Raw genomic sequence first — 20,153 nt, forward strand, 5'->3', positions numbered from 1 at the left:
AATAAAACCGATATACAATTTAAAATAATTCCAATTATAATATAATTCAGCGGTACCCCCCCCTCGAAGGCACCAGTTCCAAAAAACGTGAAATATCACCAAAAAGTGGTTAAAAGAACTACTATGAGAAAAACAAAATATCTATTTATTTACTTATTTATTTATATCTATTAATATTTATTTATTTACTTTAGTATCTTATGTTAAACTTTTAAGCTATTATTTAAATATAAATCAGTGGTAGTTGTGGGTTGATATGCTAAATAAGCAGCGCCTGTGCCGCCATCTATTCTTTTCTTTTATATAAGCTGGCTAGCTTACATTATGTCAGTGGTGTGGCTCTGCTCTAGAGTGCTGTCTGGTCTATAAATTATTTCTCGCTGCATAAGGACCACCGCTGTGCAAATCCTCTGCACTGGTGGATCGATCGGAGGAGGAATGGGTGGTTTGGTTCTTCGATCTTTTCACCTTTGCGACGATTTGTATAGCGATTGAAATGCAGCGATTCCATGACCATTATTGGCCTCGTGGTCCTCTGTCGATATGGGGCATAATGGTCAGTCTATTATTTTGATATTTTGTTTTTCTCTTAGTAGTTCTTTTAACCCCTTTTTGGTGATATTTCACGTTTTTTGGAACTAGTACCTTCGAGAGGGGTACTGCTAAATTATATTATAATTGGAATTATTTTAAATTGTATATCGGTTTTATTAATTGGATTTAAAGTGCTAAATTATATAGGGGACTATTGGCTACTGTTTATGTCTTATTACTTTTACTTTCCCCTCCCTGTTGGTTATTTTATTTTACGTTATTTTTATGTTAATTTGCGCTCTAGAGTTTTTGCCATACTACTGGCTTATGTTTTGTTTTATTTTTGAATTATCGGATATATTTGGGCTTCATGTGGAGGATGTGCATTTTGCTGCCTCTAATGATATCTTAATATTTATTTATTTACTTTCTTATCTTATGTTAAACGTTTAAGCTATTATTTAAATATATATATATATATATATATATATATATATATATATATATATATATATATATATATATATATACACACAAGCCTCCCAACTCTACCCAAAATTTCTGGGGTTCCCACCGCTTTATAATATTCTGACATTATAACAAAATGTGTAAAAACAAAAGAATTATTGTACTTTGTATAAGAAAATACGATAACTCTATCAAAATTACTAAAAATCATTTAAATATATAGTTATGTAAATCACATTCATCATTATCATCATCTGCCATTTTCAATCCACTGCAGGATGAAGGCCTCTCCAGCAACTTTGCAGTTCCTTCTGTTTTGGGCAATGGCCATCCATTTGCTACCCACAAACTTATGAATTTCATCAGTTCATCCCAGTCGTTGTCTTCCAGGTTTTCTTCTAGCTCCTCTTGGGTACCATTCAGTTATTTTCTTAGTCCATCTGTCATCTTGTCTTTGCGCTGTGTCCTGCTCAAGAGCATTTTAGTTTCAGTTCTTTAGTAAAACACATTAAATAAGTTTAAATCACACTACTTAGAGCTAATGTGAATGAATGAAAAGAACCTATAAATATCATATATTTATAGGTTCTTTTCATTTCATAGGTTCTTTTCAAACTACAGATATTTCATGTTTTAGCTCATCCTCAGTGCACAGACTTGAAATCAGGATGAGCTAAGAAGGCACTGAGAATTTGCTAAAAAGATATTCACCGCTTTTCACTGTTTTCTAATGTAACGCTAATGTTAATTACCTTAATTAACTTGCTTAAGCATTTGTATCATAAGTTTAAAAACTTTATTAATTTAATTCATATACATTTTCTGTTCCTTCTTTAATAAGGCGTGTGGCATTTGGAGCCTGCCCTTGTCCCAAAGCAAGACTATAGAAAGTTTCTATTTTTCCATTCAGTACTGCCAAGCGTTCTAAAGATTTTATAGGATCCTGGAGAGAGAGAGAGAGAAAAAAAAAAAAAAAAAAAAGAAACATTAGAAATTGCTATTTTTCCCTTTTTGCCAAATATCTAGTAAAATTGGAATAGAAATTAAAATTCAATAATATTAATAAGGAATTACTCAGTCAATCAAATATCACATTTCTTTAATTTCAATAATATAACCCAGGAAATGTGCTACAGTTTAGTATTAAAATGGATAAATAGTACAAGAAAGTGGACTCTGCATCTGCAACCCCCCCCCATCCCAAATCCCAGTTACTCATAAATTTCTTCTTTGACCTATATCTTAGTTCTAATCTTAATACGACGCCCATTTCCACTTGCAATCTGCCAAACCCCATGTACTTTTTCTGACAGAATCTCAGTTATCGGTTGATTCAACTACTGCTCATCTCAATTGCCCAAATTATTCACTGTATGATTCCTTTTGCCTCAAAGGTGGTACTTGTGCATATGTCCATTCTGATATTCCCGGTCAGGGACTTGGTAATTTGGAATCTCCTCTGGCTTAAAATCTCTCTACCTCATTGCGTAAAATTCATCTGTTGTCTCTACCATTCTCCCAACTCCACTAATCACTTGGAGCTCTTTGACTTCCTCTCTTTGCAACTTGACTTTCTCCAGTCCAACTTTCCTAACAGTGAGGTAATTTTCCTTAGAGATTTTAATGTTCACATCTCCAGCTGGTCAAGATGCTGAGGCTTTTGCAATTACTAATGACTTTGCACAGACTGTTCATTTACCTAGAAGAATACCGGCCAATGCTAACCATACAGGCAACACGCTTGATCTTTTTCTCACAAACAACCCTTCTAAGTACTTTCAAAATGAGTGGTCCTTTAGGCACCTCAGATCACAACTTGGTGATTGTCTCTTCTCCAAGGGGCCTTTATCTCATGGCTATTCTCAACCTCGTGTTGTTTGGCATTACAAGAATGCAAAATGGGATGACCTGCGAGATTTCTTTTCTTCTTTTCTTTGGTTGGATTACTTTTTCAAAACTTCTGATGTCAACGTTTGCTCAGATCATGTCAGTGAAATTATTCTTGTAGGAATGGAATCCTTTATTCCACACCCCACTTTAAAATCCTGTCCTTTATCTAAACCTTGGTTTTCCAATAAATGTGCTAAGGCTCTTCAAGAGAACGTTGAATATCGTAATTGGGTTGTTTCCAATTCTTAAATTTCATTTTCTGCCTACACCAAATTTGCAACGTTGTTGTTGTTATTTGGTTTTTAGGAGCATTAGCAACAAAGGATTCTCATCTAGACAAGAATTCAGTTATAGCTCAGACGCAGCATGGTTTTGTTAAGGGCAGGTCTTGCCTGACCAATTTGATTGGATACTATGATGTAGTCACAAAAGAACTGGATGCAGGGAATAACTTTGATATTATATATTTGGATCTTAGAAAGGCTTTTGATACTGTTGCACATGGAAGACTGCTGCACAAATTGGAACAGTGTGGCATTGGAGGCAAATTGCTGCTATGGATAAGGGGTTGGTTGAGTGGCAGAAGACAGAGAGTGGTAATCAATGGACACTGCTCAACGTGGACTAATGTTATTAGTGGAGTTCCTCAAGGTTCAGTGTTGGGTCCGTTGTTGTTTTCGGTGTTTATGAATGATATTGATGATGGGATATCAAGTTTAATGTCCAAGTTTGCAGATGATACAAAGGTTGGCAGGGTCGTTAAGGACACTACTGACGCTATACTGCTGCAACAGGATCTGGAAAGGTTGAACAGATGGGCTGAGAGGTGGCAAATGAAGTTTAACATTGACAAATGTAAAGTACTACATATGGGAAACAGTAAACCCAGAGCAACGTATCAACTCTGCGGTACTACACTGACAGTGGTGGAGAATGAAAAGGACCTGGGGGTAATTGTGCAGGCAGATATGAAGTTCTCTGAGCAGTGCAGACGAGCTGCAAGAGTAGCTCATGGTGTCTTCTCAATGATATACAGGAATTTTTCTAGCAGGGATAAGGAGGTGATTATTCCCTTGTATAAGGCAATGGGTAGGCCACATCTTGAGTACTGTATACAGGTCTGGAAGCCTCATTTCAAGAAGGATGTAGAGCTGCTGGAACGGGTACAGAGAAGGGCAACAAGATTAGTGAATGGAACAAAGGGTTGCTCTTACGAAGAAAGGCTTAAGTTTTGCAAATAACAGAGTCTGGAGACTAGGCACCGACGAGGTGATATGATAGAGGTGTATAAGGCTTTGAATGGTTTGAGCATGCTCAATGCCAATGGGATTCTTCCTCTTGCTCAGAATAATCACCTCAGAGGGCATAAATTCAAATTGAGGAAGGACGGATGTCAGATAGATGTGCGGAAATTTGCCTTTGGCCAGCGGGTGGTTGGTTGGTGGAACCGACTTCAATCACTTGTTGTAGAAGTTGATAGCCTAAACAAATTTAAAGCTCAACTGGACAGGTATTTGGAACGAACAGATGGGTGAAATGGGAGTGGGGTTTTTTTTTTTTTTTTTTTTTGGCTGATGCTGAATAAGCTTGCTTTCTTGCATCATATGCCTCTACTAATGCTAATGCTAATGCTAAGGCCATATTGCTCCGGGGATATGCGGTGGTCATTTCCTGACCTTTCCGCACCCTCTGTATTTGGTGGTCACGGGCTCGAACCCCAGTCTAATCAAGAAGCGTGTGCTAAGCACTGCTGCTCCTGCCCACCTCGTTACGGAGGTGCCAAAGTTTTCCAACAATTGTAAAGCAGTTATTAATCAGTCCAAACGACATTTTGAACAGGCTACGAGTAGAAAACTTGCTTCTTGCCCCAATGGTAGCTGACATTCTGGTGTCTTGCCAAAGCCATTGGCCTCAACTTTTGGGCAACTCTGTTCCCACCTCTGTCAAAACCTACAGATACTTCCATGGACACTGTTGTCACTTCGGCCAAGGATAAAGCGGACCTGCTAGCATCCAATTTTTCTTCCAACTCACGTATTAATGATCTTGTAAAACACCTCCCATCATTCCTAGCATGCTCCATTCAATGCCTCCTGTGGTCTTCCATCAAAAGGATGTCAGAAGGATTTTGACGAATCTTGATGCTAAGAAAGCTCCAGGTCCTGTTAGTATTTCTCAACTTGTTCTCAAAACCTGTGCTCCTGAACTTACTCCTGTTCTTTGCCACCTTTTTTTCACTTTCTTATTCCAAAGGTGTTTTTCCTTCTGCTTGGAAATTTGCTCATATCCAGCCAGTTCCTAATAAGGGTGACAAATCCCTCCCATCCAATTATCATCCATTGCAATTACTTCTACTCTTTCTAAAGTAATGGAGAAATCAATTAATTGCCAAACTCTTAAACTACCTAGAAACCATTCGTCTGATCAACAATCGCCAGTATGGACTCCGAGTGTCGATCCACTGGTCATATTCTGGCTTACGTTACTCATTTATGGACAAATTCAATGGAAACACATGCAGTTGCTTTTGACATCTCGAATGCTTTCGATCGTGTTTGGCATAAAAGTCTTCTAAACAAGCTTCCATCTCATGGTTTGCCAACTGGTTTGTAATTGGTTATCCAGTATTCTCTCTGATCGCTCACTGAGGGTGATGGCTCTCTCTCTCTTCTAACTTCTCCTAATGCCTGTGTCCCCCAAGGTTCAGTTCTTTCCCCCACTCTTTTCTTCTTGTATATTAACGACCTTCTTCCATTGACTGGAAATCCTACCCACAGGTTTGCCGATGATAGCACATTGTATTCCACTTTCCATTTTGAGAAATGGAAAGTGGAATACAATGCCCTGCTCAATCAGCTTCATCTTCTCGAATATCCGCTACCAATTCCTTAAATGCCAATCTCCAGGTAATTTTCCAGTGGGGCAAAGACAACTTAGTTGATTTCAATCCTTCTAAAACTCAGTCTTGTCTTATATCTTGCAAAAATGATTCTTCTGCTCCTATGCTTATCTTTGGTGACACTCCGATTTCTAGGCAAAATGAGATATCTCTTTTGGGGATTACCCTGACTTCTAATCTCTCTTGGTGCAAGCACATTACAAATATTGCTTCCTCTGCATCTAAAAAACTTTGTTTTCTCTTTCGCTCTCGGCCTTACTTTTCTTCCAAACAGCTGTTCACTCTGTATAAATCACAAATCCACTCTGCCATGGAATATTGTTTCTTAGCATCAAGATTCATCAAAATTCTTCTGATATCCTTTTGACGGAAGACCATAAATGAGCTGGTAGAAAAATGGGATGCTAGCAGGTCAGTTTTATCCTTGGCTGAAGTGACAACAGAACCATCTGGTTTGGACAGAGGTGGGAGTAGAGATGGGCAAAAGTTGCAGCCAATAGCTATGGCAAGAGACCAGAATGCTCGGCTACAATTAGGGCAAGAAGCAAGTTTTCTACTCTTAGCCTGTTCAAACTCTAGTTTGGACTGATTAATAACTGCTTTACAATTTTTGCGAGCTTTGGTGTAGGCAGAAAATGAAACTGAAGAATTAGAAACAAGCCAATTAGGATATGCAACATTCTTCTCTTGAACAGCCTTAGCACATTTATTGGAAAACCAAAGTTTAGATAAAGTACGAGATTTTAAATTGGAGTGTGGGATAAAGGATTCCATTCCTGCAAGAATAATTTCACTGACACGATCTGAGCAAATGTTGACATCAGAAGTTTTGAAACAGTAATCGACTAAGGAAAAGAAGAAAAGAAGAGAAGTCTCGCAGGTCATCCCATTTTGCATTCTTGTAATGCCAAACAACGAGGTTGGGAATAGCCATGAGATAATGGTTCCATTGGAGAAGAGACAATCACCAAGTTGTGATCTGAAGTGCCTAAAGAACCTCTCACTTCGACCGTGTATTTAGAAGGGTTGTTTGTGAGAAAAAGATCAAGCGTATTGGCTGTATGATTAGGATTGTCCGGTATTCTTGTAGGTAAATGAACAATCTGTGCTAGGTCATTAGTAATTGCAAAAGCCTCAGCATCTCGAACTTCTGGGTCGGTGTGACTAGAAAACGGAAGCCAGCTGGAGTTGTGAACATTAAAATCACGAAGGAAAATTACATCACCATTAGGAAAGTTGGACTGGAGAAAGTCAAGTTGCAAAGGGAGGAAGTCAAAGAGCTGAGATGAGAGCCCTGTTGATCAATTCGGCCCTGGAAAGATTGTGTAAGGCTCAAGGGGTAGAATTTTTTTCAGCCTGGTCTGTACTTGTTAACAGGAGAGACCTGCTTCTACATGGATGGGATACACTTAAATAGAAAGGGTGCAAGAATATTTGCTGATGCTATCGAGGAAGTGTTAGATAAATTGGAAAACTGCTAGCTTGAGGGGATTCACAGATTAAAAGTAGCTGCAGGCAGAAGTGAAGGTGATTCTTGTACTGCTTCTATTGGAATGAGCAGCAGCTTGGAAAATAAGGTGCAGCTTATTTCAGAAACTGCTGGGAGTCATTGCGGTACAAGAAAACACATGGGTTGTGTAAGGGTAGCCAAGAAAAAGAACAGGTGCATGTATACTTCCGAGTACACAAATGCTAGGAGTTTGGTAAATAAATTTGATGAATTTGAGGTATTGCTCAAAGCATCAAAGGCAGATATTGTGGGATATCAGAGACGTGGTGTCACACAGATATAAGTAATGCAGAACTGGAATTTGGGGAATACAACATTTACAGAAAGGATAGACAGGATGGGAAAGATAGACAGCATTGGGAGATCAAAATTGAGAGTAGGAGTGTGCTATAGGCCTAATGACTCTGATGAGTATAATAAGAAACTGTACAGGGAAATAGAGTCGGCCAGTAAATCAGAGAGTCTCATAATGGGCGATTTTAGTTTCCCAGATATTGACTGGAATTTGTGGGTTGGTCACTCACACACTAGCAAGCCTTTTGTGGATTTATTGGATGATTGTTTTCTAAATAAGCATGTTCGGGAGGCAACTAGAGGGAGCAATACTCTTGATTTGATTATCAGTAGTGATTCTTCATGCATTAAGAATCTGCAGATACAGGAACCACTAGGTGGCAGTGATCACAGTGTGCTGAAGTGGGATTTACTCAAGGAGGTAACTACCATCAGGGGTAAAGGGAAGGGTTATTGCTTTCGTAAAAGCGACTACGATGGTCTGAGACAGTGTTTAAATTCTATACAGTGGGACCAACTGATGATGTTAACAACAGAAAACTCAAAATGGGAAGCATTCAAAGAAGTTATCTTGGAAGCTACTAGGCTTAACATACCAACTAAGAAATATTGTTCAAGGTTTAGGCCTAAATGGATGTCAGATGAACTAATGACACATATGGCAGAGAAGAAAAATCAGGAGATACATATAAATTAACATGTGACACAGAAGTATATGATAGATATAAGTTGATCTGTAACCAATTTACAAAGGAGGTTAGGCAGGCGAAGGCAGATTACAAGAAAAACAGCAAGGAGTTCTTTACTTATATAAACTCTGGAAGGAAGGGGGATGAATCAGATTGGTCCACTTGATATTGATGGGTCTGGCAGGGTTGTTAATGACAGTAATGGCAGTGTGCTACTGCAACAGGATCTAGATAATTTGGGCAGATGGGCTAAGAAGTGGCAACTGAAGTTTAACCTTGACAAATGCAAAGTACTGCATATGGGTAGAAGTAACCCCAGAGAAACGTACCAACTGTGTGCTACTACACTTAAGGTGGTAGAAAATGAAAAAGACCTGGGAGTAATTGTGCAGTCAGATATGAAGTTTTCTGAGCAATGTAGACAGGCTGCTAGGGCAGGTCATGGGGTTTTGTCAATGATATATAGGAATTTTGCTAGCAGGGAAAAGGAGGTGATTGTCCCTCTGTATAAGGCAATGGTCAGGCCACGCCTTGAGTACTGCGTACAGGTCTGGAGGCCTCATTTTAGGAAGGATGTAGATTTGCTTGAGCGTGTACAGAGAAGAGCAACACGATTGGTGAGGGGAATGAAGGGATCCTCTTACCAAGAGAGGCTTAAGTTCTGCAAATTGCAGTGGCTGGAGACTCGGCACCTGCGTGGTGATCTGATTGAGGTCTATAAGGCCTTGAATGGGTTGAGCACGCTGAATTCTGATGGGATCCTCCCACTTGTTCAGAATACGAACCTACGGGGACATAAGTTCAAATTAAGAAAGGATAGATGTAGAATAGATGTGCGGAAATTTGCCTTTAGCCAGCGGGTGGTTAATTGCTGGAACAAACTTCCATCTGTCGTTGTGGAAGTTGATAGGTTAAATAAATTTAAGGAGGAACTGGACAGGCATTTGGAGGGTATGGTGTGATTTTTTTTTTTTTTTTTTTTGGCTGATGCTGCATAAGCTCCTACACTTGCTTTCTTGCATCAAGTGCCACTACTACTACTACTACTACTACTACTAACTGTTGATGGTCCTGCTCAGGTAGCTTACAAGAGAAAAGTGGAGGAGAAATTGTTTACTGAGAGAAAAGTGGAGGAGAAATTGTTGAAGATAAATACAAGAAAGGCACCTGGGGGGAATGGGATCTATCCAGTTATATTAAAGGAAACAGCAAAGGAAGTACGCAATCCGTAAGACATAAAATTATGAGAGCTTTCTTGGACACAGGGGAGGTACCATAGACTGGAGATGTGCAAATGTGACCCCAATTCACAAAGGAGGATCAAAGGCTGACACAAGTAATTATAGACCTGTGAGTTTAACTTCTGTTCCAGAAAAATTAATGGAAGCATTGGTTAAAGAAGCACTGCAGGATCATCTTGACAAGAATTCAGTTATAGCTCAGACACAGCATGGTTTTGTTAAGGGAAGGTCTTGCCTGACCAAATTGATTGAATACTATGATGTAGTCACAAAAGAATTGGATGCAGGGAATAACTTTGATATTATATATTTGGATCTTAGAAAGGCTTTTGATACTGTTGCACATGGAAGACTGCTGCACAAATTGGAGCAGTGTGGCATTGGTGGCAAATTGTTGTTATGGATAAAGGGATGGTTGAGTGGCAGAAGACAAAGTGGTAATTAATGGACACTGCTCATTGTGGACTAATGTTATTAGTGGAGTCCTTCAGGGTTCGGTGTTGGGTCCATTGTTGTTTTCTGTATTTAAAAATAATATTGATCATGGTATATCAAGCTTAATGTCCAAGTTTGCAGACGATAAAAAGGTTGGTAGGGTTGTTAAGGACGCTACTGATGCTATGCTGCTACTGCAACAGGATCTGGAAAGGTTGAGCAAATGGGCTTAGAGGTGGCAAATGAAGTTTAACATTGACAAATGTAAAGCACTACATATAGGAAACAGCAACCCCAGAGCAACGTATCAACTCTGTAGTACTACACTGACAGTGGTAGAGAATGAAAAGGACCTGGGGGGTAATTGTGCAGGCAGATATGAAGTTCTCTGAACAGTGCAGACGGGCTGCAAGAGTAGTTCATGGTGTCTTATCAATGATATACAGGAATTTTTCTAGCAGGGATAGGGAGGTGATTATTTCCTTGTATAAGGCAATGGTCACGCCCCACCGTGAGTACTGTATACAGGGCTGGAGGCCTCATTTCAAGAAGGATGTAGAGCTGCTGGAACGAGTACAGAGAAGGGCAACAAGGTTTTGGAACGGAACGAAGAGTTGCTCTTATGAAGAAAGGCTTAAGTTTTGCAAATTAAAATGTCTGGAGACTAGGCACCAGCGAGGTGATCTGATAGATGTGAATAAAGCCTTGAATGGTTTGAGCATGCTCAATGCTAATGGGATACTGCTTCTTGCTCAGAATAATCACCTGAGAGGGCATAAATTCAAACTGAGGAAAGACAGATGTAGGATAGATGTGCGGAAATTTGCCTTTAGCCAGCGGGTAGATGGTTGGTGGAAGAGACTTCCATCCCTTGTTGATAGCCTAAATAAATTTAAGGCTCAGCTGGACAGGTATTTCGAACGAACGCAGGGGTGAAGTGGAAGGATTTTTTTTTTTTTTTTTTTTGGCTAATGCTGCATAAGCTTGCTTTCTTGCATTATATGCCTCTACTAATGCTAAAACTCCAAGTGATTAGTGGAGTTGGGAGAACGGTAGAGACAACAGATGAATTTTACACAATGAGATAGAGAGATTTTAAGCCAGAGAAGATCAAAGAGAGGAGATTCCAAATTGCCAAGTCTCTGACAGGGAATATGTAGAAGTACCACCTTTGAGGCGAAAGGAATCATACAGCAAATAATTTGGGCATCTGAGATGAGCAGTAGTTGAATTAACCGATAACTGAGATTCTGTGTTAGAAAAAGTACATGGGGTTTGGCAGACTGCAAGTGGAAATGGACATCATTGAGATTAGAATTGAGACCATGTATATTTGTGAAATGAATTAGGAAGTGTTTGGGAGGTTTAGATCTTTTAGCAGATAAGCTTGCTCTATTAGTTTGACAATTCATGGTGTATTCCATAGTAAGAAAAAGTGGGTGGGACATGCTGTATGAAGTAATGAAATTTTTGGATATCCCGTACACGTGGTAAGAATATACCTAGATCCTTGACATAACATGGCCTCGACAATGCTCCGCGCATACACACTACTCTGACTCCCTCCAGTCACTATCTGGCAGAGTAGAGGTAGCAATATTATACACTAGCTGATCCGGAAGCCTCCTAGAGAGTTACCAATAGGTTCAGTCCGGTGTACTAACTAGTGGCCGGCCTGCGAACACCATTTTAGAGCTGTACCCTCGAAATGTAAGGAATATTGGATCTTGCCACGACGTTCATCATAACCTCAAAAGTCATCAATCATACTGCATGATGGAAGAGATAGGGAAGGGTTGACCGGAACTTAGCTCTAGAGACTAAACATGGGTTTCACCACTTCAAGCCTCCAATAAGCAAAGTGGTAGTATTTCACCGGTTGATGAGAGTCATCTACCATCTAGTACTGCCTGGTAACATAGAGGGTCGACGTTCCTCCATGTGGTGTGGGCGCCACACCTCAACCCCTGCTTACGTTGGTTCACACCTGGGTGGTCACCCACAATGTACTTGTGCATGGAGGTTATACCCAGGATTACTAACAGTCCGACCATCGTGAAGGTGCAAGCAGAGGATTTGGCTGTCACAGACCATCCAGACTTTGCCGAAATTGGGTCCACTTGACTTGAGTGTCACCCGAATATCAGTTCCATCAGCGATTTAGACTCCCAGGTAGCAAGTACAGCTTGTCTGGCATATCTGAGAGAATATCTGTGACAACCTCAAGGACCCAATCATTTACCTACCAGAATACCAGACAATCCTAGCCAAAACGCTTAATCTTTTTCTCATAAATAACCCTTCTAAGTACATGATTGAGGTGAGTGGTCTTCTAGTTACCTCAGATCACAACTTTGTAATAATCTCTTTTCCAGTGGAGTCTTTCTCTCTCATGGCCATTCTCAACCTCATGTCATATGGCATTACAAGAATACAAAATGGGATGATCTGTGAGATTTCTTTTCTCCTTTACCTTGGTTGGATTACTGTTTCAAATCTTTTGATGTCAACATTTGCTTAGATCATGTTGGTGAAATTATTCCTATAGGGATGAAAACCTTTATTCCATACTCCACCTTAAAATCTTGTCCTTTATCTTAACTTTGGTTTTCCAATAAGTGTGCTATGGCTGTTCAAAATAAGGCTGTTCCATTAATGTTGCATACCATAATTGGCTTGTATCCATATCTCCAGGTACATTTTCTGCCTACACTAAAGCTTGCAACAATTGTAAAGCAATTATTAATCAGTCCAAACTAGATTTCAAACAGGCTAAGAGTAGAAAACTTGCTTCTTTTTCAAATGGTAGTCGAGCATTCTGGTCTCTTTTCAAAGCTATTGGCTGAGATGGTTCTATTATCACTTCAGCTAAAGACAAAGCTGACTTGCTAGTATCCTACTTTTCCTTTCCACCTTGTGTATTGATGATCTTAGTAAATCACCTCCTACCATTCCCAGTACACTGCATTGAATGCAGTGTACTGGGAAAAGAAGACCACAATGCCTGTTGTGGTCTTCCATCAGAAAGTGTCAGAAGTATTTTGATCAATCTTGATGCTAAGAAAGCTCCAGGCCTTCATGGTATTTCTCCACTTGTTCTCAAAACATGTGCTCTTGAACTTACTTCTGTGTCACCTTTTTTCACTTTCTTGTTCTAAAGAAAGTGAAAAATTTTCCCTTCCGCTTGGAAATTTGCTCATATCCTGCTAGTTCCTAAAAAGAGTGACAAATTCCTTTCATCCAATTATTTTCCCATTCTTATTCTAAAGGAAGTGAAAAATTTTCCCTTCCTCTTGGAAATTTGCTCATATCCTGCTAGTTCCTAAAAGGATGACAAATCCCTTTCATCCAATTATTGTCCCATTGAACTTACTCCTATTCTTTCTTAAGTAATGGAGATATCAATAAACTGTCAACTCTTAAACTATCTAGAAACCTTCTATCTGATCAACGATAACCAGTATGGATTCTGTCAGTCCACTAGTGATATTCTGGCTTATGTTACCCAACTATGGGCAAATTCAATAGAAAGGTTTGGTGAAACTTAAGCAGTTGCCCTTGATTTTTCAAAGGCTTTTCATCATGTTTGGTATAAAGGTCTTCTAAATAAGCTTTGAATGTAAGGTTTGCCATCTGTTTTTTGTAATTGGGTATCCAGACAGGCAGCACTACCATCACTGCAGGTGATGGTAGATGACTCCCTATTTTCTAACTTCTCCACCAATGCTGGTGTTTCCAAAGTTCAGTTCTTTCTACCACTCTTTCCCTCTTACATATTAATGACTTTCTTCCATTGACTGGAAATCCTATCCATAGTTTTTCTGATGATAGCACATTGCATTCCACTCTCCAGGTTGAGAAACCTTGCCTGGCCCAACAGCTTCAACTTCTCGAATATCCATTAACAAATCCTTAAATGCTGATCTCCTGGTAATTCTTCAGTGGGGCAAAGATAGTTGATTTTAAACCATTCTAAAACTCAGTGCTGTCTTATATCTTAAAAAGAATTCTTCTACTCCTATGCGTCTCTCTTCAATAAAACAGATTTCTAGGCAAGATCGTATATCTCTATTGGGGGTTACTCTGAATTCTAATCTCTCTTGGCAGAAACACATTACAAATATTGCTTCCTCTGCATCTAAAAAACTGGGTTTTCTCTCATTACTTTTCTTCTAAGCAGCTGTTCACTCTGTACAAATCACAAATCCACCCTATTGCCGTATTCCTGGGTGGAGGATCCAAAGCTCAAATGGACCTTTCAAGAGCATCCCAAAGATGCTCCAAAAGATTCATATCCAGTGAACAGGGAGGCCATTCCATGGTGGTAATATCTGTGGAATGCTCTTCGAACCACATTCTAGTCACCATGGCTCGTGGGGAAGCGTCCTGCTGGAAGGGCTCATTGCCCTGTGGGTTCGCAATGACCACGAAGGATACAGATGGTCTGCAAGGATGGACAAGTAACCTGGGCAGTTCAATGATGCCTCTTGATGTACAAGAGGCCCCAATATGTGCCAGTTGAACACACCCCAGACCATTACTAACCATCCACCTGCCTGAACAGATGGATGGTTAGTAATGGTCTGGGGCGTGATGAGTTGACGTGATGAGTGCATAGCTTTGTGCGGTTTCCGCCAGATATGCACCCTCCCATCCACTCGAAATAACTAGAAACAGGATCACTGGACCGGGCGACCCATCTCCAATCATCCAAGGTCCAGTGCTGATGTTCTTCCGTCCAGTTGAGGTGCAGGGCCATGTGTCGTGGTGTTAATAATGGGACTCGGGGGGGGGGGGGGGTGACGACTCCTATAACCTATTGTGGCTAATGATCGTCTGATGGTCTTGGTGGACACATTTCTGGCGCCTCCCCTGTTGAAGTCGGGAGTGATTTGTGCCACTGTCACTCTCTGGTTGGCTGAAACAATGTGAGACAGACGTCGATGACCACATTCATCTACCACCTTTCTCTGTCCACAGCGTTGTCCATGATGAGATCTTATTCTGGAAATGGCATATTCTCAATATACTCTTAATACTGTCGAATGGGGATAGAACAATTTCTGTACCAATTCCACGATAGAGTGACCGAGGGTCACTCTATCGTGTAATTGGGCACTCACTATTGTCCCTCTTTCAAAGTCGGTTGACTCATGATGTTTATCCATACTGACATCGAATTACTGTCTTCATGAATGCAGTGATACAGTGTACCTATATACCTGCCAAGTGGTGGTTCGTTCACTAGCGAGAGGTGTGACGGTGTTGTGTTGCCCAGGAACCAGGTATCCCACAAATTCTGTCCTTTCAGTGTATTTACCTGTTTCATGATGACTCCCAGCAGTTCTTGGAATGTGCAGCAATTTGCTTTCCAGGCTGCTGCTCATTCCAATAGACAGTGCAAGGAACACTTTCGCCTCTGCCTGCAGCTACTGCTAATCTAATAGTCTGTGAATCCCTGCTGAATACTACAGCTGCCTTTTCAGCAGGTGTAAAAAAAAAAAAAAAAAAAAAAAACTGTTTCCAACTAATTGTAGACACAATTTATAATAGATGACAGACAGCACAAAAATAGTACTGAAATTGGAGAAAAAGACTGTACTACTTGACCTTACAAAAGCCAAAACTGAGATCAACAAATGAAATCATATAATATATAAATAGCTGTAAAACTGTTGCATTAAAAATTAACAATGGGTTTTTTATATATTTTTAAGAAGTTTTTTACAAATTTTTTTAAAATTCAATTTCATTAATAAAAGTTTTCATTTAAAAAAAAAAAGTTTTAAATTCCACAAAAAAATTCACTCCATTAAGAAAATTTACTGCAAGGGATCCACTCATGTTAACTCAGTACCAAAAGGGTTAAGAAAATAAAATAAAAGTAGGATGCTGAGGTTAGCGAATAAGGGATTGGCTACTTTAATAGAGCAAAAAAAGATAGCATGAGGTAGAGACAGAACAATGAAAAGTATGGACTGTTCTGTTCTTGAAAATAATAATTCTTATTCACTGGTATCACTTTATATTTAAAGTAATTCAATGGAAACCCCATCCCTATAAACATATATGTGAAATACATGACAAGAAAGATAATGAATAATTTTTTAGCAAAAAACACTGTGAATGAAAAATAAAAACTATTTATTAAATGAAATGCAAGACAAATGAAATGGAATTCCATTTCATTTGTCTTCATCTGATACATTTAGAGAAACTTTTCTCATGGAAAATAACTCAATGCTTAGGTAAGCTTCATGTTTCCAAGTGGGAGAATTAACAAGAAACAAGAAGTCCCCACAGACTGGAGATGTGCAAATGTATCTCCAATTCATAAAGGGGGGACGAAGGGTGACACAAGTAGTTACAGACCAGTTAGTTTAACTTCTGTTCTGGGTAAAATAATGGAGTCACCGGTTAAGGATGTATTGCAGGATCATCTAGACAAGACTGCAGCAATAATTCAGACATGGGTTTGTTGAGGGAAAGTCTTGCCTGACAAATTTGATTAGATACTATGATGTGGTTACAAAGGAAATGGATGCAAAAAATAATTTTTATATCATATACTTGAATTTCAGGAAAGCTTTTGACACTGTTGCACATGGAAGACTGCTGTACAAATTGGAGAGGTATGACATCAAGGGTAAGCTGCTACAATGGATAAAGGGATGGTTGAGTGGGAGAAAACAGAGAGTGGTAATCAATGGACACTGCTCTTTGTGGACAAATGTTATTAGTGGAGTTCAACAGGGTTCGGTGTTGGGCCCACTGTTGTTTTGTATATTTATCAGTGATATTGATGAAGGTATATATCAGGCTTAGTGTCGAAGTTTGCAGATGATGCAAAGTTGGCAGGGTTGTTAATGACAGTAATGCCAGTGTGCTACTGCAACAGGATCTAAAAATTTTCGTCATATGGATGGGAAATGAAAACTGAAGTTTAACATTGACAAATGCAAAGTACTGCATATGGGCATAAGTAACCCAAGAGGAACGTACCAACTGTGTGGTACTACACTTAGGGTGGTAGCAAATGAAAAAGATCTGGGAGTAATTGTGCAGTCAGATATGAAGTTTTCTGAGCAATGCAGAAAGGCTGCCAGGGCAGGTCATGGGGTTTTGTCAATGATATACAGGAATTTTGCTAGTAGGGAAAAAGAGGTGATTGTCCCTCTATATAAGGCAATGGTCAGGCCACACCTTGGGTACTGCATCCATATATGAGTGCACCATAGCCTAGTCTGGATCGGATTATGGTTTTATATAAGTGAAGAAGGGAGTATCGGTCAGCTCCCCATGATATTGCAGAAAGAACTCTTAAGGATATTCATTTTTCCAAACAAATACTTTGTACATGCTGTATGTATTTCAGGAAGTTTAATTTCTTGTCCAATATTAAACCTAGGAATTTAATATTGTCATTGACTGGAATAGCATGATTTCCCAGGTGCAATTCAGGATCAGGGTGCAGTTTTCGTTTCTTGCAGAATTGTATAGCAAACATTTTCTGTGGAGATGGTCGGTAGCCATTTTGTGACATCCATGATTGCATTTTATTTATTGACAGTTGAAGTTTTCTTTCAATGGAGAATATATTTTGCAAGTGACTGGATATAGTGAGATTGTCACCATAAAGATAAGTTTCTACTGAATTCAGGATGGTTGTTGTTAGAGTGTGTATTCCAACTGCGAAGAGTGTGGCACTGAGGACTGACCCTTGTGGGACTCCTTCCTCCTGTATGCAGATTTTCGAGAGTGCACTTTGATAACGAACCTGAAAGGTTCGATATTCGAGAAAGCTCTGAATTAATGATTCAGATCCCCTTAGTCCTAGGGCATGTTAGTCACGAAGGATGCCATGATGTCACGTGGTTTCAAAGGCTTTCTCTATCTAAGCTCACCATGACCAAATGTTCGTTCTTTATGAATACATTTCGCACATTTGCCTCAGCCTTTATCATAAGATCTAGGGTAGATCTGTTTTTACGAAATCCAAACTGATCGTTGTTCATATTAGTTTGAGTTTCAAGATACCAGATGAGGTGACTGTGTACTATTTTTTCCAGAGTCTTACCCAGACAGCTAGTAAGTGAGATTGGTCTATAATTATGCGGGTCTGATTGGTCTTTTTCTGGTTTTGGAATAGGTTGAACAACAGAATGTCTCCAGGAAATGGGAAAATAATTTGCAACAAATATTCGGTTGAAAAGTTTTAGGAGAGAGTAACGAGTTCTCTCATTCAGATTCTTTAACATTAGGTAGTATATGCCGTCTAGACCAGGTGCACTATTGGCTGAATTTTTTAAGGAGTCTTCTAATCCATACATGGTTAGTGGTTTATTGTAAGAGAGGGCTGACTTCATTCTGAAATTTATTTTATATTTTTCAGTTATTGTTTTGGCTTTTAGGAAAGTTGGATCATATGCGGTTGAGGTAGAATGGTGAGCAAAAGATTCTGCAAGGATGTTTGCAATATCCTCTGGAAGGGTTATCTCCTGTCCTTTATAGACGATGATTGGGGAAGGAATTGATGGAAACTGCACTTGTGTCTTTAGTGACAGATGAAGCAAAACGATTCCTTTTTAGCTTTTTGCCGGGTGTAAAGGGCATGCTTTTAGTTTCTTGTACATAATGAGATTAGCAGTGGTTGGATTCTTTTGATGGTTCCACGCCTTGTTCTTCTCTCTCTTAGCAGTGTTACATGCTGAATTCCACCAATAGTTTCTGTGTTTGGATCCTTTATTTGAAGTTTGAGGAATGGTAGTAGCAGCAGCTGTCAACATTTGTTCTGTGATGTGTTTAACGGCATTATCTATGAAGTGATGTTGGATAATATCATCCTCTAGTGTAATACTGGATGCATATTTATTGCAGTCAGCTTTTGAGAATTTCCATTTAGATCAACTGCTTACTGATAGGTTTCTCCTTGTGCAGAGCTTACAGATTATAGGAAAATGATCACTATTTAATGGGTTCTCTGAGACTCTCCAATCGAAGTCTGGAAATAATGTGGGTGAGCATATCGACAGGTCTATAGCAGAGGTTGAGCCTGTTGGAAAATGAACATAGGTGTGGGAGCCTGTGTTAAGCAGAGTGAGATTACGAGCCTAAGGGGGTATAAATTCAAATTGAGGAAAACAGTTGTAGAATAGATGTGTGGAAATTTGCTTTTAGCCAGCAGTTGGTTAATTGCTGGAACAAACTCCCATCTGTTGTTGTGGAAGTTGATATCTTAAATAAATTCAAGGAGGAACTGGACAAAATTTTTAGAGGGAATGGTTGTGTGAATTTTTTTTTTTTTTAACTGATGCTACATAGGCTCATATGCTTGCTTTCTTTCATCACATGCCTCTATTACTATTACATTTAAAAAAAAAAAAACATACAAACCTACAAATGCACATGTGAATTTCAGAAAACATGGATTCATTCATTCAAACTTCCTATCCTTCACATTTTCATTCAAATTTCCTACCTCCACAACACTAGGTGAAAGTTTATTCCAATATTCAGTTACTCTCTGGCTGATGGCAAATTTCTGCACATGTATTCTGCAAGCATTCTTTTTCAATTTTTTTTTTTAAATGTATGCCCTTCCAATGTGTGTACTTCCTGAGACAGAGTAAAGTTGCCATCAACCTTTTTTAAATGCCTTCAATACATACCTCAATTATATTTCCATCCATATGTTTTCATTGTAACATCACTGCTGGCGGTGTATCAGTGGCAAATTCTTTGCAGAAATACATTTATACATCTTTGATTATCTTACTAAACATATGATCTTAATAGATTATGTATGATGTTCTTTCTGCCAAATATGAAGAGTCATGGCCACCTAAGGGTAAATCCACTATTATATGGCTTTGACTTGATAATAAATCTGATAGGTTCTTATTTGAAAAACATTACAAAATTTGACTGAAATATAAAAGAAAATTTGGTAGCTATGATGTTTGTAGCTAAAATTTTTTTTATTAAGAAATAAGAATAAAAACTCATAACAGAGACAAAAATATTTTATTAATAAAAACTGATAAAGTGAGGAAAAAAATGAGACCACAAAAACTGCATGTTCTTTCGTGAGCTTATTTGTGGGCTCATTTCTCGCTATTACCAGTTCCTCAATACTGTATGAATCAAGCTCAAAATTTTTAAAAAAGTACAAGCATATGATAGATGATAAAACA

The 20,153-nt window shown here is 39.0% G+C and overlaps 1 protein-coding gene across 1 annotated transcript in view; it reads right to left on the reverse strand.

Moving 5' to 3' along the window:
• Positions 1-20,153, reverse strand: part of kl-2 (dynein heavy chain 2, axonemal kl-2) — a 1,174,416-nt gene that overhangs the window by 124,286 nt on the left and 1,029,977 nt on the right. Inside the window, exon 69 of the mRNA XM_090369487.1 lies at positions 1,820-1,945. Coding sequence (XP_090225613.1) covers positions 1,820-1,945 — 126 coding nt within the window. The remainder of the gene's footprint in view (positions 1-1,819; positions 1,946-20,153) is intronic.

Source organism: Mastigoproctus giganteus, chromosome 1 (genome assembly GCF_048544385.1).
Source record: "Mastigoproctus giganteus isolate SK-2022 chromosome 1, ASM4854438v1, whole genome shotgun sequence".
Classification (NCBI taxonomy): domain Eukaryota; kingdom Metazoa; phylum Arthropoda; class Arachnida; order Uropygi; family Thelyphonidae; genus Mastigoproctus; species Mastigoproctus giganteus.